General features: G+C 38.0%; 1 protein-coding gene across 2 annotated transcripts in view; it reads left to right on the plus strand.

Moving 5' to 3' along the window:
* Positions 1–27,025, plus strand: part of KIF25 (kinesin family member 25) — a 41,329-nt gene that overhangs the window by 898 nt on the left and 13,406 nt on the right. For both annotated transcript variants that reach the window (XM_054063870.1, XM_054063871.1), the window contains exons 2-11: positions 1,408–1,473; positions 4,845–4,961; positions 6,848–6,986; positions 8,827–8,930; positions 10,102–10,190; positions 12,709–12,751; positions 17,831–17,898; positions 21,246–21,320; positions 25,263–25,412; positions 26,467–26,643. In XM_054063870.1, the coding sequence (XP_053919845.1) occupies positions 1,408–1,473; positions 4,845–4,961; positions 6,848–6,986; positions 8,827–8,930; positions 10,102–10,190; positions 12,709–12,751; positions 17,831–17,898; positions 21,246–21,320; positions 25,263–25,412; positions 26,467–26,643 (1,028 nt within the window). The remainder of the gene's footprint in view (positions 1–1,407; positions 1,474–4,844; positions 4,962–6,847; positions 6,987–8,826; positions 8,931–10,101; positions 10,191–12,708; positions 12,752–17,830; positions 17,899–21,245; positions 21,321–25,262; positions 25,413–26,466; positions 26,644–27,025) is intronic.

Raw genomic sequence — 27,025 nt, forward strand, 5'->3', positions numbered from 1 at the left:
CCCCGCGCTTCCCTCTAAAAGCACGTTTCTAGGGATGAGAGGTGGAGGGCTGAGGCGGTGCCGCCCAGGAGAAGGGGGGGGGCGGTGTGGTGGCTTATAAATAAATACAATTAGGGCAATCTTGGCGTTCTGGGAAACGCTAGGAGAGGGTTTTGTAAAGAAAAAGCAGTTTAAATGCTTGTGCACGTGCATTTCTGTGTAAGCAGGCAAAGTGACAGCCTAGGTATTGCTACCATAAACGTTGGCCAAAATAAAACCTTCAAAAGCTCTTTTTTTGGTGTCTGATAAATCAGCCAGTCTATTATTTTTGTTCTGCTTCATAATATTTACCAAAAGTAAAAGCATTTCCACTGTTGTTTGGTTTTGTTGTTTCTTTTAACACTCACAAACATGAGAAAGAAGTTATTTCAGTCAGTACGGTTCAGACGTAGCAGGTGTTTATCTGCGTATTGGATGGCGAAGCCGCCCTTTCCAAGTACAGCATCTTTCAGTTTATTGCAAAATGTGCTGGGTGACACGAGAACCCACAGACCATGAGGAAGGCGGCAAATGATTGGTGAAAGCGTTTTGCCTTTAACCTTCTACTGCTGTTTCTATCAGATGGTTATAGAAATACATTTAAAAGACTTCAGCTTTTCCCTGATTAATTTGCCCCAGCAGTCGGAAAACGTGAGCTAAACCGACAAAATAGTTTTACTTTGCTTGAAGCGTCTCTTGTTAAAGGCAATACTAATTTAAACGAGATGAATTTAAGGCATTCAGCACGAGGTACACGGGGGTTGGCATCTCCTAAGACACGCACACCCAGGTACTAATACTAGAGTTTTTTATCTTCTCATTGCATACATATGTATCTTATTTCTTGGAAAGGTTTTACATATTCACACTATTTCTCAGAACTAATTTTAATAAAGCCATGCTCGTTATGCTTGGCATTTCTACTAGCAGGGTCTCTCTGGTGGTATTCAGGAATCACTTCCAAGTATCTCTTTGTCCCACAGGCCTGTTGAGCATGCCTTGTTAAGGTGATATTGTACAACTTGTCTTCTATTCAAGTTGGTATCCTCCAGCCAGCCAATTCTGGCTTTCTAGTCACAAAGTACTCCTTTCTTTTGATCTACGCAGCTGAAGCATACAAAGATGCACAGCAGTCTAAGCAATCATTATTACACATGGATAGAAGTCTGTACAGGCTGTCAGTGATCACGGGATGTTCAAGTTCATCCTAATTTTCGTGTGCTTATAGACAAACATTACGCTGAGGAGACTGGGAATAGGCAGTCCTTTGATTCTGGGAGACAGAGAAACAGGAGAATGTAATAACACTATTATAATGAAATAACATTCCTCAGACTCATTTATTTCATTTTTACTTTTGTGGGTTTGGTTGTTTTTTTTTTTCCTTAGGCCAAAGAAGAAAGAATAGTTGTCCTGGAAACTGAAAATGCTGCTCTTCACCTAAAACTTGCAGAGGTAACTGTTGTTTGTTTATCCAAAATGAATTCTTATGAAAATAGAAAAAAAGGCACCGAAATCCACCTTCCTGTTTCCAAGTTTTGCACTCTTTGCCTGTTGGGGAAATCTATGAAGGGATTAAGCCTCAGTGTGTTTCTTTGTTGATTTTTTTATTATTTTTTTTTTTTTGAATAGGCAATAATGATAGGCTGATTAGGTAACTAGAAGTTCACATACATTTATATACTTGCCATTGTTTTAAATTTCATAACTGAAGTGAGGGAACGACTCTGTGAGTATTAAATATGGAATATTGCTTTCTGCTTGCAGGGAAAATGTTTTTCTAAAAGACAAGACTAATTAGGATGATCATTTAAAAAAAGACTTCATGGAGTGTAGGAAAGACATTTCTTATGAATAGACTTACTAAAGATGCCTTGTTGTATGTCTGCATCGCGCTTGTGTTACGCTTGTCTAGAAAAGGCAAGGTTCTGTTGCAGAACTTGGTCACAAGAGCATACAGAAACTACTGGATGCTCTCATTCTCTTATACCCTTCTACAGAAGAATATGCTGTTCCTAGACCATTATTGAAACAAGGAGCAGCCTGTGATAATGTTTGGGGTCTTCAAAGATAGGATTTTAGAGATTTACAGAATTTTGAACATTGATCTACACTCCTAGACCAGAGCTAGCTGTATTAGCTGTGATAGAGACTATTGGCCAAGAGTTTCTAATCTGAGCTGAAACATTAAATGGCTGGGTGACCTCAGGAAAGCCATTTGCCCTTCCTGTGGGTTTATTAACACCTGTGGATAAAAGTGGGTTTAACATTTTTCAAAGCCTGACTGGAAGCAGATGGTACATCTGAAAACAGTTTTGCAAGGTATATAGAGGAATACTGACATTGATTCTGAGAAAATGTTTCTACATTCTACACACTATTTTGATTTATTGCAAAATGTGCTGGAAGATACAAGAACCTACAGATACATGAGGAGCGTGGCAAATGATTGCTAAAAATACTTTGCCTTTAACCTTCCACTTCTATTCAGGTGGTTATTTAAATGTGTTTAAAAGACTTCTGCCTCTCCTTGATTAATTTCCCTCAGCAGTCTGAAAACGTGAGCTAAGCTGACATGAAATAGTTTTACCTTAATTGAAGAGTCTCTATTAAAAGGAATACTAATTTTAATTAGATGAATTTAAGGTTGTGCAGTGTTGCACCGTATCTCCGAATATTTCACCAGTTATGCTAGTGAAAAAAAATTACTGCTCAGCTATCAGTCACTGACCCTTCAGATTACAAGTCACTCACAGTGACCGGGGTTAACAGAGGTCTCATTCTTAACTTGTAAAAGCTAATTGGATTCATTTTGGCTGAAGTGAGTGAGGAAGCTTTGGAGACAAACTTATGAAGATGGCCATAAATTAGGATTTGCAGTGTAAATCTTTGTCTGTAGCTTGCATCAGTCTAATAAAAATGTTATCTCTTGCTATAGACCCTCCCTGGCTTAAGGGAACCAAGGGCAACCTTTGCAATAAAGATAAACTTGATAGCGAGGTGATGAGAAGTTAACTGCAATGAAAGTAGAATTAGCCATTCTGCTTTTATTGTCCATGTTGAGAAAAATGGGGGAGTCACGGGGAAGCTGTGCAGATGGTAGAAAATGGATTAGATGTTAAAAGTAGGTTTTAACTGGCTTAAGCTTATTTAGTAATAGGGCTTGAGTATTGCAATTGCTTATATATATGCCTAACTTTTCATATGTGATTAGAGATACTAATTCTCGTGAATTACTTGTATGTATTTTTTTTAAGTATGTTTGTAAATATTACATCTGACTAACACGAGTCTTGAAAATCCTCAGAGCAAAAGGCCCCGTGAATGCTGTGCAGAACTGGTCTCAATTTCTGGGAGCTTAAAGCCCACAACAAAACAATGAGAGGTCTTTTGAAATAATCTCTTCCTGCTATTTCTTTTCTACATAAGAACTTTCTGTATTAGTGCTAAGGTGATGCATAGCTGTACAAGACCTCAGGCTGCATTTCTAAATAGAAGATGCATGCTTTGTGAAGGTGGAAAAGCCACATTAAGAGGCTGATTTAGATAAGTTTAGATAAGTGAAAGTATTTTTCTTGGAAAATAGCTTTCTTTCTTCTAGCAGCTTCAGGACATCGTTGTTCTTGCAGATATCATTTGTAGGTAAACTGCTATTAAATGTTTATTTTTTATGTATCACTATCAGATGATTGGAATTAAATCAAGCCTGTTATGTGAGTAGATTTAGCTCTTCCATGTCATTGTACTCGTTTATGCTCTGTTAGCTCAAATAATAGGGAACTGCAGGCACAGAATTTATGGCTTGAATAAACTAGCAGCTATGTCTCGTTAGAGACAAACACATTCCAAAAGTAAGGAAAGAGGCTATTAGTACTGGTTAAGGAATGATAAATATCAGCAGGCTGGAGAGGAAAGTAGGTGAAGTTGCAACTCATTTCAAGCACCAGGGGTGTCAGTAAATTATGAAAATACAGGTTTTAATATAATGCAGGTTCTGTCATAGTGGAGAATTTCACAAGTACTCTACAGAGATTTTTTTGTGTGTTCTTGCCTGTAAACATTTAAAGTGGCACTATTTCTATTTTTCTTTTGATTTCAACATCTCAAAAACATTTGGCCATAAAAACTGGTTTTGCATAATAGTTATTTTTAGATTATTAGAAAATGTTTTTCTCCACATACTTTAAAAATTGCTTTGCTTGCTTTGATCTCCAAAGACCCAGTTTAGTGCTTTATTGGTACTGTTTTGCACCCTTGCAACTCTACTGAATGTAATGGAGTCAGTGTTAGCAGGAAGGTAGAGCAATGAAGACTGAGTTGGGGGCTGTGTGCTACCACCTCCTTCAGGACTTCAGCCGTTAGTTAACACAGGCCTATGTGCATCCTCATTATGCTCAATATTGTTTCAGAGAACTTTCTATATTAAACATAGTTAAAAGAAGACTCTTTTACAGCTACATAAGCAGCGCTTTTCCCTAAGATAAGGCATAGTTTTAACCATTTAGATCTACCTCAAGTGTAATTAAGTGGCTTTAGGTACTATGAAAGCATTTTAGTAATCGAATGCTGAGGTTTACCACCCTATGGGAGTAGAATACTGTGATGTTAGCCAGTTACCTCAAGGTAATCCTTCACATGACTCAGAAAAAAGTAAAAGCAAAGGAATTGTCTGTTTATAACATCACATGTAATGAGATAGTTGAGTTACAAATGTTTAAAGGGACAAAAGGGACAGAACGAAACAATAAACATCAGTGCTTTAAAGTGATTTTTAGGGTGATTTTTTGGTTTTTTTTGTTTATTTGTGGTTTTTTTTTTTTAAATAGTATCAAGGGTTGGCTGGAAGAAGCACTAGTGAAGTATTGCAGCTCTATTCTGCTCATGGCCAGCAGCAGAAATTGCAGAGGACTTCTGTTGTAACACAGCTGCATGGAACAGTAAAGGTAAAGACATTTAGTAATAATGTGGTCATAATCTATGCTCTAAACATTTACATGCTTATCAAATATAGCAAAACTCAGAAAATTGTTACATATGAACCTGATCTATGGCTTTATTTTATTCACAGTAGTGCTTGCAGTGAAGTGTAGCATGCTTGAGTTTGCTTAAAATTTATAGTGGTTTTGCTGCAATAGACTGCAAAGTTGCCTGAGAAGCTGGTAAAAGTGGCTGCTTCTGAGCTGCAGTTTCTTATGTATAGGCTGCTATTGGCACCCAAGATGGGTATTTTTGTGATCAGAACCTCACAATCTTTATATACACTATATATGTACACACACTCTCTCTATATATATACACACCATATAGACATCCCTCAAAAATCTGTAATTATGATATACTTTAACTAGGTAGTCAGATCCTTTAAAAAAAAAGCATTGGAGAGCTCTTGGTTTCACTAGGAGTTCTGCTCTGGTGGACCGCACAAGAGGTAGTAGTTTATGCTTACTGAAATTGTCTTAATTTTGCATCACAGAGATTGGAACTGTTCTGCAGTACCACTTTGTTCAAGTACTTACTCCTTAACTTACTCCTTAGAGTAGTGAGTTTGTTTTCGGGACACTACCAAATGTCAGCTTTTCTCAGGGCAGCACTGAATTCCTGCATAAAGTAACTGAAAAGTATCTCGGGAAAGAAATCTGATTCCTAACAGGCAGAAGGATGTAGCTTATTTGTGGCAGAGTTGGGCTAGATGATTGTTGTAGGTCCCTTCCAACTGAACTATCCTGTTATATTTTAATAATAATGATTATGCTCAGTAAACTGTGTGACAATGTTGTTAGATTAGATAGAATGGCAGAACTGCTTGTGATGGAATACCAGTGGATAGAGATGGTTTGCTATCAGAGATCAGTTAATGTCAGGAGAGAGCAAAGCTCTTCAAATAAAAGTCTAGATTAATGGTAATCCTATACCCATAATAAAAAAAATATATTTCTTCTTAGTTATGTTCTGTGGCTTTTGAGAGTGCGAAGTGCAGTGATTTTTCTCCCTTTTGTTTAGATTGTTTTGTCATTGAAACTAGTCATCAATTCAAGATCAGTACCACAGTTGGTAAAATAAAGTGTAATATGTGTGACACTTTGTATCAGGGTGACTAATGAAACTTCATGGTGCTTCTGTGAGACAAGGTATTAAGTTCATCTTACAGATGGCTTTACATATTTGTTCCAAGACTTAAATGTCAAGAAACCTACTAATACTAAATTTTTTTTTTTCACTTTATTTGGGCTTTTAAGTGAATAGAAGCTGTTCTTATAAACTTTTGTCTCTCTATAGACATTCTGTCTATAGATAGTTTTATCTATAATGCAAATACCCAAAATATAAAGGTTTCTGATCTCTTCAAAATATTATCTGTTCTCATAGGAAGGCATAGAACTGCCTTATTTAAGAAATGACTTAGAGTGAGAGTGAGGCTTAGCAAGCACCTCCTGATCAAAGGGCAGAAAATGAATGCATTAAGCAATATGAATCACACATTTTCATCGCTAATTCTGGATACATCTTATAAGTGGACAGCACACGCACATGCTTACACACTCTTATTTTTGTTTGATGAAATAAGAAAGAGCGTTGGTTACACCTGAAGATGTGTTATTGTTGAAGTATGTACCGTAAGAAGTTAAGGAAATTACATCACTACATATCTTGCAGGATCCATTTTAAAACATACTGGAAGATACACTCCTGAATACTTCCTTTCATCAAGTAGAAGCTTTCTTCCTGACTGCGATATCTCACCATAATTATTTGTGGTAGTGTTATATTGATTCTTCCTTAACTACTGTTTTTGTATCTTTATAATGTATTTTTCCTTCTTGCTGAGAAGAGGCTGAAGCAAGACCTGAAAAGACTCCGTTCATTTGTTCTTGAACTTTCAAAAGATTTTCAGCGTCAAAGCAAGACTTATCTTTACCAAATTTTAACAGCAGTCCAAGGGATACAGCTGGAAAATGAAGCAATGCAAAGTAAGGCTCATTGCACTCACATTTCAAGCATGTAATATCAACAATATCATTGTTAAATATTAGGGACATTAAAAGGTTGAGTTTGATTTTTGAGAAATGTGTCTCTGAAGTTGTAGCACTTGTTTGTTGTTTAACATCACTAGACCATCAAGGAGTTCTGAAGTGTTAGAAGGAGCATAAATATCTCTGCAGAGTTTATGACTGATTCAGTTTTGGTGTTGATTGCAGCTGCTATTAGACTGCTGCTGAGTTAGCTGAGCCGTAACATTTTTTATCTGAAGTTCTAGGGCTTTATATCTTGACTGTTTTAAAACAGCTGAATAAAGAATGTATTGCTCTAGCTGAAACGTGTCAAATTTTGACTATACCTGAAAATGATTTAAGTGATTTCTGAGATTTCTGAAAATACTGCCTGAAATTAGGATAGACTGGAATTTTGATATTTCTGTGTTTTCATGGAGACAATTTTATTTCCAAATCAAAAGCAGTTTAACTCGCTAGACTGTCGATAATAACACCACAGACTACTGTGTTGGAATTAAAGTCCGTCGTTGTATGTATAAAGCAGACTCTGCAGTGCAGTAGTACTCTCTGCCCTCATCACAGAGGAGTAAGTGCATTGGTCCTGCACCTGGTCTCTTGGCAAGGATCTTTGCACCTGCCTTCAATATTCCTGATTCTGGTGGAGCTCCTACCAGGCCCAAGCAGCATATGAGACATATGCAGCTTAAATTGTTTGGAACCTTAGCAGCCTAATGAACTAACAACAAATGATCAGAGTCCATGGGTGGTGCTCTGATAGCCATGTGTTGCCATTTAAAAGGTATGTTTTTCTCCTGCTTTACTTTTTGGTTGAAATATTTAATTATGGGACTGATTTGGTTTTGATGGGACTACTCATGTCAATAGCAGCAAGCTGCATTCTCAGTGATGTCTGTTTGCAGAACTTGTCCCTGTATGTTATATAGAATCATAGAATCATAGCATAGTTTGGGTTGGAAGGGACCTTAAAGATCATCCAGTTCCAACCCCCCTGCCATGGGCAGGAACGTCCCATTAGATCAGGCTGTCCAAGGCCTCATCTAACCTGATCTTGAACACCTCCAGGGATAGGGCATCCACAGCTTCCCTGGGAAACCTGTGCCAATGCCTCACCACTCTCGTGGTGAAATTCTTCCCTATGTCTAGTCTAAAGTTATGCTCAGTTGTGATTAAAATTTATTTGATTACTGTGTTACCCCTGTAGAAAAAATGCTTAATCAAGTTGTTCTTACAATGGAATAAAAGGAAGTGAAAAATTAACCCCAGATAAACTTGAAGGTTTCCCTTATTGAAGCAGGGAGCTAAATGAACAGCTGGGAAGCTGAATTTGGCACTTGAGCACCGTAAATGAGACTGAAGATAAATGACAGGTTAACTTCTTGTAAGGTTTACTGGAATGAATCGAATATCTGTAAATATGGCATGAGCCTTGCAAGTGACAGGTCCATCCAGAGGCAGGTGGGTTCAAGTTGGGGTTTCAGGCTTCACTGACATAAAACATTGCTCTAACTAAACTGACACATTTGAACTGCCTTTAAATACTTTGTCTTTTTGATTGTTTTTCAAGATTTCACATGTATACCTGTGGTAATTATCTGTAACTTTGCCTAGCTATTTGATAGCCAGAACTATGATAGGATTTTTCAGAGGTGTCTAGTAAATCAGGAATTAACCCTCTTAATTTAAGTTTGATAGAAGTTTAAAAGGTTTAAAGGCTTATATTTGACGAGGTGCTACTCGGAAATTTGTTTTGTGAAGTCACAGAATTTAGTTGTTTGAAAGAGCTTTCTTCATCCAGTGTTTCAGATAAAAGCTTTTGATCTCGAGCAGTCTCTACAAGAGGTGACAGAGAGATATGAAAAAGAAAAGCAAAAGAGGAGAGCTCTACATAACAGCTTAGTTGTAAGTATCTTTAATGTCAGAACATTTTCTTGTTTCGGAACTATGCCAATAATTTCCTTAGCAATAAAACTAATGAATATACTTTTCATGGATATATCATGTTTTTCACAGCTGTTTATACATGATGCATTTCTTTGGTAAGATTTGTCTTACAATAAGTCCCAGCCCATGTTTTTTACACAAGCGTCTTCCAAATGTACTCCTGGAGCATATTGCACTAAGGTGTATCATCCATTTTGAACAGTGAAGAAAACTTGAGTTTCTTTAAACTAGCAGCTTCTGATGTTTTAGAATTCTTAAAATTATTAACTTGAAGTTTTAAATTGGTTTTCTTTTAATTTTTTTTCCAAACATATCTACATGTATCCTGCTCAGTTGTTAGTGATGGTTTGGGATTATTTTTTTTCTACCTTTACTCTTCTGCCCACCTCCCCAGATGACTAGTTTTGGGTTGCCTGATTCAGAACCTGACTTTCAGAAACACTAGCCACCTTCAAACAGCATTATATATTTTTCTACCTGGGAAAATGAAACTCTGTTAAAATGTACTTAAATTCCAGACTCTGCCTTGTGTTGCAGTTTACTGACAAGATGTTCCCGAAGGCAGTGGGGAGTTAATGCCAGTAATCACTACCATACAAAACGAGAAGAACTGATCGCTAATAGAAAGGAAGGGAAAACATCACATTAGATAAACTAAAGTCTGAAACAGCCCATAGAGAAAAATCAGTTACTGGCTTTTAAGTCGTGTATGAACACAGTGGCGAGGAAAAGGTACACAATACTTTATATTCCACATCTTCCTCAAGGCTGGTGGAAGAGAAAAGGGGTGCGTAATCTTGTCTGTTGAGTTAATACAGGTGTCTGAAGAAGCTCAAGCAAAGAGGGAGGAGACTGAAGAGGGGAAAATGGCTTGGAGTGAAAGTCTTATTTTTCCCATAGAGACTGGAGAGGGCTACACTTTTCCAGAGCTCTGAAGAGCTTGTACTTCCTCAAGTACTTTCTCCTAACTTCTCAGATGATATTGATACTAATTCTCTTTCCTGAGTCTAAAGCTTTGAGATTTTAAACACCTGCTTACTTAAATGTGTTCATGTCTGCTTCACAAATTCCACTGTATTTGACCTCTGCAGTAGTTTGTGTTAAATACGTCTTAATATTCTAACCCTAGGAACTGAGAGGAAATATCAGAGTCCACTGCAGGATCCGACCATTACTACCGTTTGATGCTGCTTCTGGACATTCAATATCAGAAGACAGGTAACTTATTTTGGCTGTGATAGATCTTAGATGACTTAATATACAGAGGTAATGGTGGTCTATGGCTCAAAGTCTGTATGGAGATCCATGACGAGTGGTGTCCCTCAGGGGTCCATACTGGGACTGGTGCTGTTCAGTATCTTTATCAATGATATTGACAACGAGATTGAGTGCACCTTCAGCAAGTTTGCAGGTGACACCAAGTTGAGTGGTGTAGTTGCCACACCAGAAGGGTGGGATGTCATTCAGAGGGATCTGGACAGACCGGAGAAGTGGGCCTCTGAGAACCTCATGAGGTTCAGCAAGGCCAGGTGTAGGGTCCTGCACCTGGGTCGGGGCAATCCTCATTTTCAGTACACGATGGGGCATGACGTGCTTGAGAGCAGCCTTGCAGAGAAGGACTTGGGGGTGCTGGTCGATGAGAAGCTCAACATGAGCCGGCAATGTGCACTCACAGCCCAGAAGGCCAACCGTGTCCTGGGCTGCATCAAAAGAAGCATGGCCAGCAGGTCGAGGGAGGTGATTCTGCCCCTCTGTTCCTCGCTTATGAGACTGCATCTGGAATACTGTGTCCAGTTCTGTAATCCTCAACATAAGAAGGATATGGAGCTGTTGGAACGGGTCCAGAGGAGGGCTACAAAGATGATTGGAGGGCTGGAGCACCTTCCCTACGAGGACAGGCTGAGAGAGTTGGCCTTGTTCAGCCTGGAGAAGAGAAGGCTCAGAGGAGATCTTATAGCGATCTTCCAGTACCTGAAGGGGGCCTGCAGGAAAGCTGGAGAGGGGCTGTTCATAAAGGCTTGTGGGATAGGACCAGGGGGATCAGATATAAACTGGAGAGGGGCAGATTTAGACTAGGCATTAGGAAGAATTTTTTCACTATGAGAGTAGTGAGACACTGGAACAGGTTGCCCAGGGAAGCTGTGGATGCCCCATCCCTGGAGGTATTCTAGGCGAGGTTGGATGGGGCTGTGGGCAGCCTGATTTAGGGTGATGTCTCTGCCCATGGCAGGGGGGTTGGAAGAAGATGATCTTTACGGTCCCTTCCAACCCAAACTATTCTATGATTCTGTTCTATGATACAGAGAAAAAAAAAAAAAAGTAGTTATATTTATGTGAGAACAACTGTATTCTTGATATTTCTGGTTTTATGTGTGGGGGGAGACAATCATGGTATCATAAAAACTAACTGCTGTTTCCTTTTCTTTCTCCTGCTAAGTTAGCTTTAGCCATTTTTTTCCCCTTGTTTAAAAGTATGTCTACCTGAACAGGAAGCCATAGCTGTTCTGCCAAGCCAGGGCTATCCCTGGCAGAAGTAACATAGCAGCAATCAGTTTAGAGTATATTTGCTATCATATACAAATTATGGAATACAGTAATGTAATGACTGTCAAAAGCCATGGGTAGAGAAACACACTCAGCATTACAGTTGTTTTGTAATGCTGTAGAGCAGATTTGCTGCTAGCACAAACACTGATAATTCTCTCTCAGTATAATTTGGCTCTGCATCCCTAATTTATAATACACTTTCTGTAACTGAAGTGTCAAAATATTCAACGATCCAAAAGGAAAAGAGGGAGTAGATGCAAGTATGTGGTATAACAAGCTGAATTCTCCATAAATGACTAACAGGAAAGGAACTGAAACACACAAAGAAAGAAAGAAGGGGAAAACTAGGTGGGTGGCTCGAAACTGCTAGCATTAACATTTGCTCTATCAGTAAATAACTGATTTGGGGCATTGTTTTACTTTTGATGGCTAGTAATTCTAAAAGGCTACATTCAGTGTTTTAAAGTTTATTAATTTTTGGCAAATCTTTAAAAAATATAGACTTGTTTTCATTACAGCAACATCAAAGATAGTATAAAAATTTCAAGAATCCTGAAGGGGAAACTTGCGTTAACCTCTGCTTGATATACATGGGAAGGAACCCACTTGCTGGTTTTGTTCCTTTATAGAACAGAGCAATCAGGTGCTGAATTGCAGTGTAAAACAGGATGGACTGGGCCAAACAAGCAGTCATTAAGATTAACTTTTCTTAATTCATCAAGAACTTAGTTGTAAAGCTAAGGACTGATTCTGCGAACACTTACACACATGAATGAATTTATACACCTTAAAAATCTCAGTCAGATTTTGGACTAATAACGGATGCAAAGTAAGGGCCAAATACCTAAAAAGAAGGTGATTTTCACTTTTAACGTTCTAAAGTGAAAGCCTCTTGTTACAAGCTCACGTTAAAATAAAATGGTTTACATGTGAATTAGTCTTAATTGGGTTTGTTCTAAATTTCTTTTTTAAAGATTATTTTGCTTGATTGCACTTTTTTTTTAAATTCATAATTAACTGTGGTGTTAGTATGTACATGGGGTACAATAATCATGGCAATTCTGAAAGCTGCTTTTCAGACAGTGTGTAGTTCACAGACATTTTAAGCACTGACTTTCCTGAGACAAATGGAACATTCATGGTTTGAAAGATACCTTTTTTTACCCAATTGTTTTTTTTTTTCTTACAGACAAAGAAACTTTCCAGAGAAAGTGGCATATGCAGCTGATGATGTGAGTATTTGGTGGTGAAATTCAAAAGCACATTTGCAGATACTAGGAAGGGGAAACAAGTAGGACCTGTGAACCATAGGCTTAAAAAAAAAATAAATTACATACTCTCTTGTCTGTCAGTGCCCAGCTTTGATCAACCAAGGGTGCAATAGCAGGAGATTTGTGCTATTATCACTCCAACTCTTTGTAGTAGTAATAGCTTGGAGCTTCAGCTGGTGCAGTCATCCATGAACAGGAGGTTGTGTGTTTGCAGTAGTCAAATTGCTGCAGGCTTCCTGCGGTCAGTAGCTTTGAGCTGCTTGTATTTACTGTAGCTATTTCTAAAATTATGTCAGGATTTTTTCATTTTATTATTGCAACACAACTAATGCATTAGGAGAGAAATGCGCTGTCACCTCATGAACCACAACAGCCCTACATGGTACTGCAGTCAAGCTCCTGGTTTAGATCCATCAGAGGAAAGGAGAATGAGCATTGAGGCTGCAAATCCAGATGACATTCTAGCAATAATTAAGGCCATTACCAAGATATCATATTTTAAAAGGCACAGTGGTGTACGCTAAGGTTAAAGTATTGATTTGGTTTTTAATTTTCTTAGTGACAATAGTTCTTAGTCGACTGCTCCCTGTTACTTATGTGGTGACTAGCCAAATTCTCCTCTATAGTATAGTGCTTAATATATCACTGAAGTGACCTACACTGTTATGCATTTAAATCTCCCAAATTATAGCTTCATTAGGCCCATTTCAGTTGCACAACGTGGATACTTGGAGATATATGTGCAATTAGGAAACTAAAGGAGCACAATGAAGAGTCAGCAAAGGAGGATAAATATGCCAGGAGATAAAAAAACAGGTCTGTAATGGTTTGACCTGTTAAAGTTTATTGCATGAAGATGAAATTGGATAATATTTAGGTTTTGGATTATTTCATAGAGATATTGATAGGTTACAGTATCTATATGTCTACAGGCAAAGCAGTGTCTGCTTGCTTACTCTGGTAACCTTCAATATGCTAACCTCTTCTCAAGCTTAAAAGTTCTTATGAAATACTCCAGGAAAAGAAATATATGCCTGGACTTGATAGTATCTTGCAAATTTCATTTTACAATCGTCCTGGTTTTGGAAAACACAGCATTGACTTCCAATGTTTTATTGGTTTGTCTTGATATTTGTTTGGTTAAAATGTTTTCCAGGCTTCATGAAACACCTTAAGTCTTTGTGTTCATTTCTTAATATAAATGATTTTTAAGAAGAAAATAAATATTTTTGCTTCAAGTATCCAAGTTCATGATGGAGGATAGAAACACAGCTGACTTCTTACAAAAAGCAGTCAATTTAGACTAATCTAACAAAAGTAAAGGAAAACAATGATTATTGTGTGTTTGTTTTGCTTTTAACAACTAAAGGAGTTACACTTGTGGCTAGGGTAAATATGCAATTTTCAGATAAAATTATGGGGCTTGATTTGTTATAGAGCTTTTAGTTGCAACACAGTCAAAGCTCTTAACAAGGTCAAATGGTTAACCATTTTCCAGACAAGTATTTATGATTTAAAGGAAATTTTAGATCGAGGTGAAGGAAGACTGTCTGTGATAGAGGACTGAGTTTATTAGTTTTACTTTTTAAATCGTAGTTGTCTGTTCAGATTATTCCTTGAAAATACTTCATACATATACCATAACTGGGCAGTTTTCTGACATGATAATTTTAGAGATAATGTGCATCAGAAACCAGAGCTGCATTTGAGATCTACAGTCACAACACAGTCCAGAATACATATTGTGCATTATGGTTGGATCTTCTGGAGAAGCTTCTGCTTGATATTATTCCCGAATTGGACTGGCACTCTAGTAATATGCCGATCCATCTCATCTGTGCTACAACTTTGTCATGTTAACTAGAATAGGGAGAACATCTGTTTCGTAGTGAAAGACCACAACAGAAACTGCAGTATAAAGTAGCTTTGCTTCTCCTCTGCCAGAAGCTGTGTAAGACTGTCTCTAAACTGTCCGTTGATGGGCAGAACTGACAGACAGAACAGTGTTGTATCTTTTTGCGAGACTAAGACTATGTGAATCCTATTTAGTATTTTGAGTGTTTTTTCTTTTGTTTATTTAGAGATATAACATACTTGAAAAGACGTGATCTTTTCTATAATTTCACTCATCTTGTCTAGGGAATCATTATTCCGATTCTAAGCCTAAAAAGGCGTAGGATTTTACTGAACATACAGAAGAGTATTTAATTTCTGTTGTTGAGCTACTTGGAAAACCTTGACATTTGCTGTTTGCTTTCCCGTACATCCAGCTCCTCAGTGTAACAGTAACAACTGTTTGAGCCTTTCTCCTGATGTTTGTTGTGCAATAATGGTGGAGAGTGAATAGACACTACACATCTGGTTGAACTACTTCACGTAAATCAGGACATTGAGCAGGGCTGGTACTTTTGCTACCAGGGAAAATGAGTAGATGAGATATTGAATGCTCAGAATCTTCATGATGATGACAGGAGGAATGGGCACAAATTGAAGTACAGGAAATTCAGCTTAAACATGAAAAGCTGTGAGGGTAGTTAAACACAGGAACAGACTGTCCAGACAAAATGTGGAGTCTCCATCTTTGGAGACACTCAAAATCTGGCTGGACATGGTCTTGGGCAACCTGCTGTAGCTGACTCTGCTCTGAGCATGGGGTTGGCCTCATCAATCTCCAAGTCCCTTCCTGCCTTAGCAATTCTGTGATTCTCATCTAGGATTCCACTTGCATCTTACTTTTCTGTAATTTTATCCGTCCATCTCGGGCAGTGTGTGCTGAATGTGCTAATGAATGTAGGAATCCAGCTTCCTTTGTCACAGAGTAAAGAAACTGTCTGCCTCTAAGTGATTAGGTCCTTTCAAATCATTTTGAGAACGTTTTCACTTGTGAGTAGTTGAGGCCAAAAGGGGATGGCAAAGAGGCTGCCATTAGGGAAGGTGCAAGATTCTGCTGTTTCAAGGTAGGACAGGGAAAACATTAATTGACATAGCCAAGACCCTCCTTTTCCTGGGAGATAATTTTGTAATACATCAGATGGATGTAGCTATAGAAGTTGGAGCCATTATTGCTCCTCAATTGCTTATCACCATCCCAAGCTAGATCTCTTTTCCTCTGATGCTTAGCCACTGTGGGGAATCCTTTAAGCTGTCCTGTGCTAGCTGGCTGCACTGAAGTTGACAGTGAAACATAAGGAGCAGTTGCAGGCTCTGCTGTGGAGCAGTAGTCTTGGGAAAGGGGGCATAGCCTTCAGCAGATATGCAGTAACAAGTGATAAGAAATTATAGTTATCGCAGCTGGAGTCTGTAATCATGTCTATATCTGATATTCCATATAACTCACTTAGGATTATTTCTCTGCCTTCCTGAATTTCACTCACTAAACTTCTCCCCAAGCAAAGAGATTCAGACTTGGGTGTCAGGACAGATTGTGAATATGTATGATGTATCCTTTTGTCATTTCCACGATTCATATTGCCCTGAAAGAACTCAGGTTGGGAGTGTTGTGTAACTCTGGGGTGAAAAAAGGATTCTTCAGTATTCATGTGAGACAGCTGTATGGATTTTAAAAGCACTATTGACAGGGAAACCTGATGAAATCTTGTTGATCAGCAGCTGTGGTGGATATGTTAAGCCACACTGATTTCCTGAGAAAGGAAGGTTATTAACAGTGCTTATACAAAACTTCTGCCTACTAGCAATTCTATTGTTTCTGTATTATGCAAATGGAGTTTTTTCTGTCCTGTTTCTCACCTTAGGGAAAGCTGGTCAGCAAGTCAATGTGATCTCTCTATAACAAATGTGTTCCATAATTCTGTATCCTTTTCCCATTTTATTTTTTTTTTTTTTTTTTTAATTCCCTCATTAGGCTTTTGGTTACTGATCCTATTAGAATTCCTTTGTCAGGCCATTTTGTAGTGAAGTGTTGTACTCCTCTGGATCGCTGCTAGATTTGCCAGTTACTGGCATGGGTAACATAGCTCATTCTGTAGAATGAGTGCTGTCATCATTAGGTTGATAATGATACATTGGCCTTCTCCAAAGAGGAAGAAATACCTGTAACTTGTAAACTCAAAACAGCCGTTTGCATGCTGGACATACTGTTATGCATTATTTATTTGCTCAGCTCTTTAAGACTTCTTTCCATGGCAATGCTCATTTGAAGGCCATTAGGTTGGCACTCCAAACTATTTATCTGAAGCAGAGTAGAAATTTCAGCACTCTCATTAAATGCTATAATGTAGGTTAATAAGCTAGGAAAGCAAGGAAACCTTCTTTTGTGTGCTAGTGAGCTTCCACCCAAAGTGCTGTAAAGTCCCATATTTTTTTTCACTTTACTTTTCTCTGTAATTAATCAACGTATGCTATGAGGAACAGAAGGGCACAGAAGTTGCTATGTAAGGCATGCCAGACTGCTGTCATTACACTCTAGTAATAGTTTAAAGAGCAACTTACATATCTGTCAGACTTACAGAACTACTATATAATCCATCTGGAAAGTGGATTCCACTAAAAATTCATGGAATTCTGTCAATTGTACTAGTGCAGTTCTTTCTCACAGTTGTGGGCTAGCATGTTATTCTATGAAAGGTGCATCTTCTGCTCAGTTCTAACCACAGATATATATGAAATCAATCTGAAAAGGCACTGTGAAAACTGGCCATATAATAAAAAAGGGCTCTTTTAGCCATGTTTTCTACTTGTGGTAGCAGTTGGAGATGTTGGGTTTGCTTCTCGGTGGATTTCTAGTTACGTAAGAAGTTCAGGTAAGGGTTTGGATCCTTCTTGTGAACTTAGGTTCTCATATTCTGTGTTTGTTATTGTTCTTTAATAACCTGAATGTGTTTTGAGATCCTTTCGTGTGGTCTTGCTAGCTCACTGCAGTATACAGGCTCTAGAGCATCCTGTATTGGTGGTGACTGCTGGAGAAGGACCTTGGACTTCACCATACTTAATTGTTACTGTCACCTGGAACATTGACAAATATTTATTTGTGTGTGTGTGTGTGCCTACGATATTATTGTAAGTATTTTGTTTTTCTTTTAGGAAACTGTCCTCATAAAGTGCAGCCGTCCTGGTCATGCATCAATAAACAGGACTTTTCAGTTCGAGAGGTGAGTATTGCTGGAAGATTTGTATAGTGAAGGCTAATTTTTTAGTAGGTATTGACTAGAAGGTAATGTTCATGGGTTTGTTTGGGTTTTTTTTTTTTTATGTGGTATTCATGTTATTCCCAGGACAGACTAATGCACTTCAGGATGTAGATGTCCCATTTAGTTCTCCTTCTCAGTGAAGATTACTGATATACCTAAACTGGAAACCTGTGATGTCATTCCTTTCACCTTCCAGCATACCTAGAGCAGCTATACTAGTTGAAATAGATGCAGAATGGTGCTGAAATTCAACCTTGTAGAGCAATCCAGTTAATGGTATTGACACACAACTCCAGAGGAACTGTGACTGTACATGTGGTGTAGATTCTAATAATCAGGAAGAGGGTTAAAAAAATGTAGATCCCCCAAAGAATGCAGTTCTTGGGCAGTGTTTTTTCAGTGTCCCAGCACAGCTCTTTTTTATAAACAGAAGAGCATATGGTTCTTATGAACTCAAAAATGTTTATTTTTTTAGCAAAGTTTTATGGAACTAATAAATGTCAAAATATTTGATTTCAGCTCAGGAAGAAAATTCCAGCTTTTGGCATGTTATGGTTTTTAAATTGTATTGGCAAATCAGTTAGCAAAATAAAACACAAATTCAGATTTTTCAAGGTGAAAATAACATTGATTGCTGCACAGGGAAAAATCTGTCATCATTTTGGTAACAATATTAGGAGAGAGATTCTCTGGCTTTGCTACATCTTTCATGGTCTTAGATAGCTAAGTAAGTGGGTGTCCACGCTTCAGCCAGCGCTGTGATTACAGTGTAGCATAAACTAGTTCAAGCCAATTTTAAACTATTTCAAGCCAATTTTAAACTATTTCATTTTGGTACTGGTAGCATTTAAACCACCACAGCTAAGTAGTGGCAGTAAAACTCCTTTAGGAAGTTGAGTAAATATTTGGAGTAGTTACTGTAACATGGAGACCTGTGCCTTTCCTCTGAGGGGCGACTAGAACCTGAAGCTGGCATAGTTAGCTGTGGCTATACTACTTTGCAGTGCAAACAGACTACCAGGATTGGTTGATTCTAGCCCTGGTTGTGGGTGGTAGCAATCTATTTGCTTTATTAGGCAGTAAAACCTATCAAAAGCAAGTGAAGACAGTATAAATGTTTTAATCTCTAAAATACATTTTTTAGGTTGTTTGGGTTTTGGGTTTTTTTTTGTGTAGTAGCTCTGAGGTGTTTTGAGATGTTAACTGAAAAAAAATAATTTCAACACATATTGAGTTGGAGCCCTAGTTGGTTAAGATGGAGGACTTGATGCTAATGAATATTTAATCAATTGCAGATGATAATGAAGCAGAGAGAAATGTTTGGAAGTGTTTTTTCTTTCTTATACTGACCTTACAGATTTGGTGTGCAAAGTTTACTGAAACACACATGCAAAGCAAGGATGGGAATATTGCTGCTCAGTTTCTGTCTCTTCCCAGTACAAACTGTGCCACATCTCTGCATATGTGTTGGTTTCTCAGTGTAGTATATCAGGACAACAGTGGAATGGCAAGACAAGCAGTATTTGTACATCAAGCCAGACAAGTGCGCCTTTCCTGAATAAAGAAAGTACATTTTCATGCAACTTACAATTAGACTGTGGAACATGTTGCCACAGGATGTTACTCCAGGCCAAGAATTCAGCGAGATGCAAAAAGAAACTGAATACTAATTCTAATAATATTTTTTTTGAAACAGAGACGCAACTCATATTTCAATTTTGAGACCAGTTTACAGCTTTTAAGGATTAGGATGAGACACAGAGATGAATTATTGTGTTTCCAGCCACCATAGTGTTTTTTTACTTCTTCCCCTGGCTATTGTCAGGAACAAAATGCTGAATTAAGTGGGTTGGTTCTAATTTGGTATCTGTTTATCACTGATCCCTCTGTACAGTCGTATTTATGGAGAACATGAATACAAAATCTGCATTTGTGTAGGCTATAGACTAGTGCCAGATCCTGGTCAAATATACAAATAGACTGGAGTAAATGCTAAAGAGCACAAAGAGTCTTAATTGAGTTAAACTTGTATCATATATAAACTGCTAAGTGAAATATATTCATATATTGTATACAGAGGGAAGTAACTATGCTTTTTAATGTTTACTGCTACCACAATTCCTGTTTCTCATTTGTTTTGCTATAAGCTATAAAGAACATGCATCACTCCTTGGAAAATACAGCTCAACAACAACAGAAAGAATCACAACACAAAGATATCAGAAAAGGAAGCTTTTCCCAAAGATAAACATTCATACCTCAAATACTTAATGGCATTCATGGTTTAGATACTGTTCATCTTGTATAAACAGTACTTGCTGCAGGCTGTAATCTTGAGGAGATTACATTTATGGTGTGCTAAAGAAGAATAAGTTAGGATGTCCAAGTTTTATGATTAGAATTTCCTCCCTTTGATGATTTCCTATTTTCAGGTCTTGATATTTTATGATGTACAAACTTGATAGTTGAAAGGTTTGAAGGAAAAATTTCTTTGGAAAGCCTTGTGTTAACTTTCTTTCCCCTTGAATCTGAAAAAATGTATGCAGGAGTTTTAAACATCGTTGTCGTGGCCCAAGGACTGTACTGTCTTTGCTCTTTTCTAAGAGGTAGAGTAACTCATTGAATACAGTTGTCTTTTATTTATATATTGTTTGAAAATTAGTCTGAAATCCACATCACAATATAAAAGAAAGTCTTTCCTCGAGTGAGAAGTGTTTCAGAGTAGATAGTTCAGCAGAAGTGAGGATAAAAATACATAAAGCTGATGCTGCCCACAGAGACAGCGCATCCTTAAAAATGGCCCTCGGAGGCTTTCTGGTTTTGCTGTGCCACTGAAGGTTCTGAGACAAGTCCTGAGGCAAGTTTGCAGCCTCTGTACCTATTTCTGCCCTCCTCCCCAACACTAATCCGCATATATAGGGAAGCACAACCTGACCTCTCCCTTCTTTAGTGTGACACAAAGGAGACTCGGGCAGCAGGGATATTTCAGAGTCTGGTAGGTAGGAGGAAGTAACAGGGATCCAGTATAGGCTCAAAAAAGACTCCCATCTGCCAGACAGCCAGGCAGAAAGATTAGGATGAGCTCAGAGAGCCATGAGTGTGCAACTGTGGGTTATTCCCTCCATTACAGCCACTTCCAAAAAGTAAGTGAGAACCTTGGAGTTCTAATTTTCAGTTCCCTGACACAGCAATGTTGGCAGGTCACAAGATTTATGTCACTAGCCTACATTTTCCCTAGTCTGTATTCTTGTATTGTAACAAAATATTTATATTTTTTCTTCATCTAATCATCGCGTTTTGCTTCTCAGAGTTTACAATGCTTTGGAGTCTCAAGACATAGTATTTGCGGATGTGGCCCCTTTACTAACATCTCTTCTGGATGGGTAAGTTAAAAGACTGGGAGTAAGAAAGCTAAGGAGCAATAACCTACTGAAGTCCATCAATTAAAAAAATTACATAATAGCAGTGGTTCTGTCAAGTTTTGTGGCTTTGCAGTTGCATTTTCCTGTTTTCTTTCTACTCAACACCAAGTGAATGTTGTTTCTCCATATAAACAAGGAAAACACTGTTTACAAAATTTAGTTGAACACACAAATCTGGGAGAAAATGAAATAGGTTTTGATTTTTTTCTCTGGTCTCTTTCTGGAAAACTTAAGCATTGCTTCTAATGGAGAATATCGTATTTTTTATATTTTGGTAAGTTATGTTTTATAACTGTTCTTCAATTGTAGACACAGTATCCTGCATCTTTTTCAACAGCGTATTCATATCTGAAAGGCCTGCCAGGACCACTCTCTGATCCTCTGTTCTGCTTTTGTGTACAGCACAGGCCATGGGAGGTGATTTAATCAGTTCCTGGTTGAACCAGAACTGAGCATCCTCAGTTATAGTTCTAACACTTCTTTGGGCACTGGGTTAAAACAGAATTCTGGTTTGAATACAAAACTGATCAGTAACAACCACTAACAAATATGTGTAATTACTTCTAGTCACTATAGTTCATAAAGTGATTCTTCATTATGCTACAGCAAACTTAATCTACTCTTGTGAAGAACGCTTGAAGTGCATGTTGTTATAAGCCTTGAGGCCTGAACTGAGATTCATACAAAATTTCCTTTCTCAAAGAACATTCATTCAAAACTTCTCTTTCTGCTCCAATTCCAGTCAATTGTAGATGGTGGTTGTAGAGCTGTCATGGACATTTCCCTCCCAAAAGCCACTCTCTTTCCATCCAGAGTGGCATAGTGAAACAGTGTCAATCCTTGTTCCTAGCAGTCTGCACACTGCAGTTTCCAAGTCCCCTTTTCTTAAAAGCAGCCTAAAAGAGGCATATCAGGATATTGTGGATATTGGGAAATTCCAGCCATCACTTTACACAGGCCACAGAGGGACCCGAAAGGGCTGCCTGTGCCTAACGGAAGTCCTGCATGGCTGATATGACATTATTGTAGTTTACCAAGGATAAGTAACCATAGTTTCCATAGCCAAGCAGCCCAGGGACCCCGCTATGTTGGAGGAGTTTGAAGAAGTCCTTATAAACACTATTTTCTCTCTGCTTTTCCTTTTGCAATGAACAGAAGTTTGCTTAGGCTCAAGATGTTGCCTCTGTATCTTCAGGCATATCTGACATATACCTTGATCTGCCATACTTCCCACTTTCTGATTTCCACATTAAGAGAATCTCATCCTAAACACTAGGACTTTTATATTCAGTTAGGAAATGTTCTGTTATTGAAAACAAAGGAGTTTTCTTGTTCTTCCAGAAGCAACATTTAAACAGAATCAGATTTTCAGAGAAGGCAAGGCTGTGCATACAGCAGCCTTCCTATTGGAAATGGGAAACAGACATACTTAGTCTGAACCTTGAACCTTTTTGCTGCTCCTTATTGTTTCAGTCTGGGCTACTAAGCGGTCTGTAACAACTTCTAGCTTAAGTAGAAAAGAGTGTTCCACTCCTTTTCTTTACTTTTTCTTTATTTTTCTTTCTTAATGAATTATTTCATTTTTCTGTATAAATATACAGGAAGAAAAGATTGTTCCATATGCAAAACAGACAAAGTACAGCGGGCTTCAAAATTTACAGTTAGCCATACAGGCCCAGCAAGAGAGTAAGATAACATTTATTTTCTTTACAGCACTGAAGAATCAAATTTGTTTATTTATTTTAAAGAATACATTTTTCCTCCTTTGATTTCCTTTAAGAGTGTTTTCTCCGGGTGAAAACTTTGCTATACCGAACACTCACACTCTTTTCAGGAGAGAAATGCTATGAAACTATTGTTATTCTAGCTTAATGATAAGAACTTTTTTGAAACAAGAGTATAACTAATGAAGCAGAGTGGAGAAGAAGGGCCAGGGCACATAGGTGAATCATAGTCTAAAATATTCAGATTGCTGTATTGGAAAACCTTATGTTGGTTCCAGAACACCAACAAAGTAAACCAGGTAAATATAAACTAGTCTGTTGCTAGTCTTCTTGGTGAATCTCCCAACAATTCATTCTCCTACTTAGATACAATACAATACTTAGGGGTGGAATTGTGAAAATTGCTCATTGTTACCCTAGCTAAAACTACCAAAATTAGTTGGAGCTTTCCAGTGACATAAATGCAAGTAGAGTTGTGTCAGCAGTGAATATTTAAAGAAATCCCCTGCTTCAGCTTTACAGTCCTAATTTCTAGCACATTTCATTTAGATGTAGTGCTCTTTATTTTCAGTTATAGTTATCTCCTTTATTTTATCAAATCTGTAACTAAACTTCTGTTTTATACTCTGCATCTTGAAACATGGAGGGGAACTTACTGTAGATTCACTGACTGCAACTTTGATTTAACATCCCTGGAAGGGGTACTCAGGTATTTGCTGAGTTGCTTATCTGCCCACATTTCTTTCTAACAAGAGAAGGCTTTGTAAATAATCCTCCAAAAATAATTGTTTCTAGGCATGTTTAATATGCAAATATATTTCTCTGCAATGGTCATGTAAGTAGTTCATGACATGAAACCATAAATTTAAAACAATTAGATGAGGGGCGTTCGTTGAAATTTGCTGGCATGTGCTTGAAACAACATTTTTGATATGAGGAAAATCATCGGATAACCAAAAGCAGCTGTTCAGTTCTGCCCACAGAGGAAGTGTAGCTTAGGCAGTGAAATTTTACTCCCTGGCAGAAGAGGAGCAAGCCCATTCTTGCAGATGTAGTAGAGGAGAAATTTCAGCGGACTGCAAAGCGCTCGCCACATACGGAGATGCTGCTAATGTTATGTCTCTGAATCCAGGGACAGAGCAGTCCTGTCAGCATAACTGCATTTTTTGCTGGCACCGCTCTGGTCAACACCAAGGTACTGGCAGATGCTGCAGAGCAGGCGCAGCCAAACACCTTCAGCTGCACAGTACAGACTGGTCCTCAACACAAAGTAGTACTGTGGCTGGATGTATTTATATCCACCCACTTGTTTTGCTTAGGATGTTGACTTTGATCCGACTGTGTTAGAAACACACTTTCTGGATAGGATTCATACATCTTAATTCAGAACCCCGCAGCAGAGACATGCACAATGGAGCTCTCAGATGCGAATTACTTTGTATTATTTTCAGTGCAGAGAAATGGGCATTTTCAGAGTTCTGTTCATTAGATGTATTTTACATGTCTACTTAGAAGGTGATGAATTGTGTTTCATAGGTGCCTGTACCTCTACATTTTCACCTTCTGCGAGTCCATACCAGAGCAGTTCCTGCCACCGTTATTCCAGAGCAGTTTTTGTGTGCATAGTTATACCGAACTAATGCATTTGGTGTAAGATTTATGCTTCTTATTATTAGGAGTCCCTTATCTTTTCCAGCGACTGAGGGCTATTACCGAAGTACCAGCCTGAAAAAGAATACGGGAGCTGAAGAGTTTACTATTCCCAGCTGTTAAGAAATCAGTACTGTGGTTTGCAGCACAGAACTGTAAGACAAATCAAACCCAGCAATGGTTTACTTTAAAATGCTGTACTGTAAACTGCAGTGGTTCAGGAGCTGATTAACAAGCAGCTCAGTACGGTGTGAACTGGAAGCTGGGCAGACAGGAGGTCTAACCTCATCAGTCATTCCAAGACAAGCATCCCTTCAACTCTGCTTTAAAAATAAAATCTGTTTAGATAATGTTATGAGCAGTACTCTAATTTCCGACAGATTATGAGATCTCCAGAAAGGAATCTGCAGGGGCAGTGTATTTATTTTTTTGTTTTAGTTTGCATTCCCAAATTGTTTGTGGTTTGACCTGCCACCTAACACACGTATTCATTAATGGTAGAATAAATGAAGGCCCTTTTAATTTTCAGGTACAATGTGTGTATCATGGCTTATGGGCAAACTGGAAGTGGGAAGACATACACAATGTTGGGACCACAGTTAGAGGAGAACTTCGCATTCTCCATAGAAGATGAATCAGAACTTGGAATAATTCCTCGAGCTACCCAAGAAGTATTCAGGTAACTACTAATTAAAGGCTCATTTCAGTGGCAGTCATCTTAAACTTTATAGAAAGGATGAAATAATGTGTGTAACGTATTTGTCATTATAGATTTCAGCTTCCCAATGATTAATATTTCTGGCTTCTCTAATTGCCATTTAATATTTGAGTTTTGATATAGATTTCTAGTCTTTCTCCTGCTTAGTCAGATCTTATAAGAAAATAGTATTATCCTGTCTTGCTTTGTGTTACCTGTCTGTCTTTCAGACTTCTAATTAGCTTTTTAATATGTTTCAACCAAAGTTGCAGGAGTCCAAAAGATAAGTTCTTACAAGTTTTGTGAAAATTGACAATTGGAATAAATGAAAAAGATTCAGATTAGAACCCAGTATCCCGGAAGAATGGTGGTAGATTTTTTTAGAGACAATCTGTTCTTGCTTTGAAAATTCTCATACTTTTTTAGTTGAACCTAATATATGTTTTGAACTGATGCTTTGCTATAATAGAAGAGCCACTAGACATTTTTCCAAGTAAGACTATTTCTTTTGGAGAATATTATAGGAGAAATCAAAGATCCAATCTTCTACCAGAATAACTGTGTCTAAATGTAAATACTCTCCTAAATAGACAAGCCCTTAATTTTTGAATTTTCTGAGGCTGTGGACAGATCTAGCTAGGCAGTTTACCATCACTGTGTGTTCATTGCTTGCACTCTGCCAGAGTTTATCATACTTGGAGCTCTGAATGCAATAATGTCCAGAGAGAAATAGTATAAAAAATACTTCAGGGAGGCTAGTGGAGAAAACCAATGTAAGCTGGCACAACTGTTCAGAAAAGGAAGGGTTTTTTACTGTTTCACGTATAATTTAGCTGTATATTCTGATTCTCCTGCTTAACATTAGCATATGGCTGAGGCAAAGCCACAGCTGTGGATATTTAATAAGTGCTTTTATGAGAGTGTAATTAGATTATAATTAAAGAATAGATCTTTATTTACAGATTGTTCACTAGGGGTTTGATTTCAATGTTTTTTGTCTTTTTCCTTGTTGTTTCCCCCCATTTTTATTCTCCAGGCTTCTTTCAGAAAAACCACCAGGAAGTTACTGGGTTGAGGTTTCTGTTGTAGAAGTGTATAACAATGAAATTTTCGATCTTTTGGCCAAGGACAATTATGGAAAAGTATTTGGTGTCAAACGCGAGGTTGTCACAACCAGAGAAGGAAAGAGTGATGTTCCATTGCTTATGCATGAGTAAGTACACAATGTGATCCTTATCCAGCCATGATCTGGTGTCAATGCAATGTAAAGCTGTCACAAAATAACATCATAGGCACCAGTTATTGCTTCTAATCATCCAGTGCTTACCATATACAAAAGAGCTGTTCTCGCTGTTTCTATTAGCTCAGTCTATTAGACTGCAGTTGCCTGCAAATGTCAAAATACTTTCAGAAATAACAGTACAATTAGTTTGGGTTACACGCTAGTAGTAAGCGCTTTTCACTCAGAATGCCTGATGATAGCTGTGTATTTCGTTGTTGCTGGATCTAGGGCACCTTGTCAGCTGTAGAAAAAGAAGAGCTAACCCAGTCACAAAGAACTGTTCCTGCAGTATTACCAAATTATAAAATTTAGA

This window comes from Cuculus canorus, chromosome 3, assembly GCF_017976375.1.
Source record: "Cuculus canorus isolate bCucCan1 chromosome 3, bCucCan1.pri, whole genome shotgun sequence".
NCBI lineage: Eukaryota > Metazoa > Chordata > Aves > Cuculiformes > Cuculidae > Cuculus > Cuculus canorus.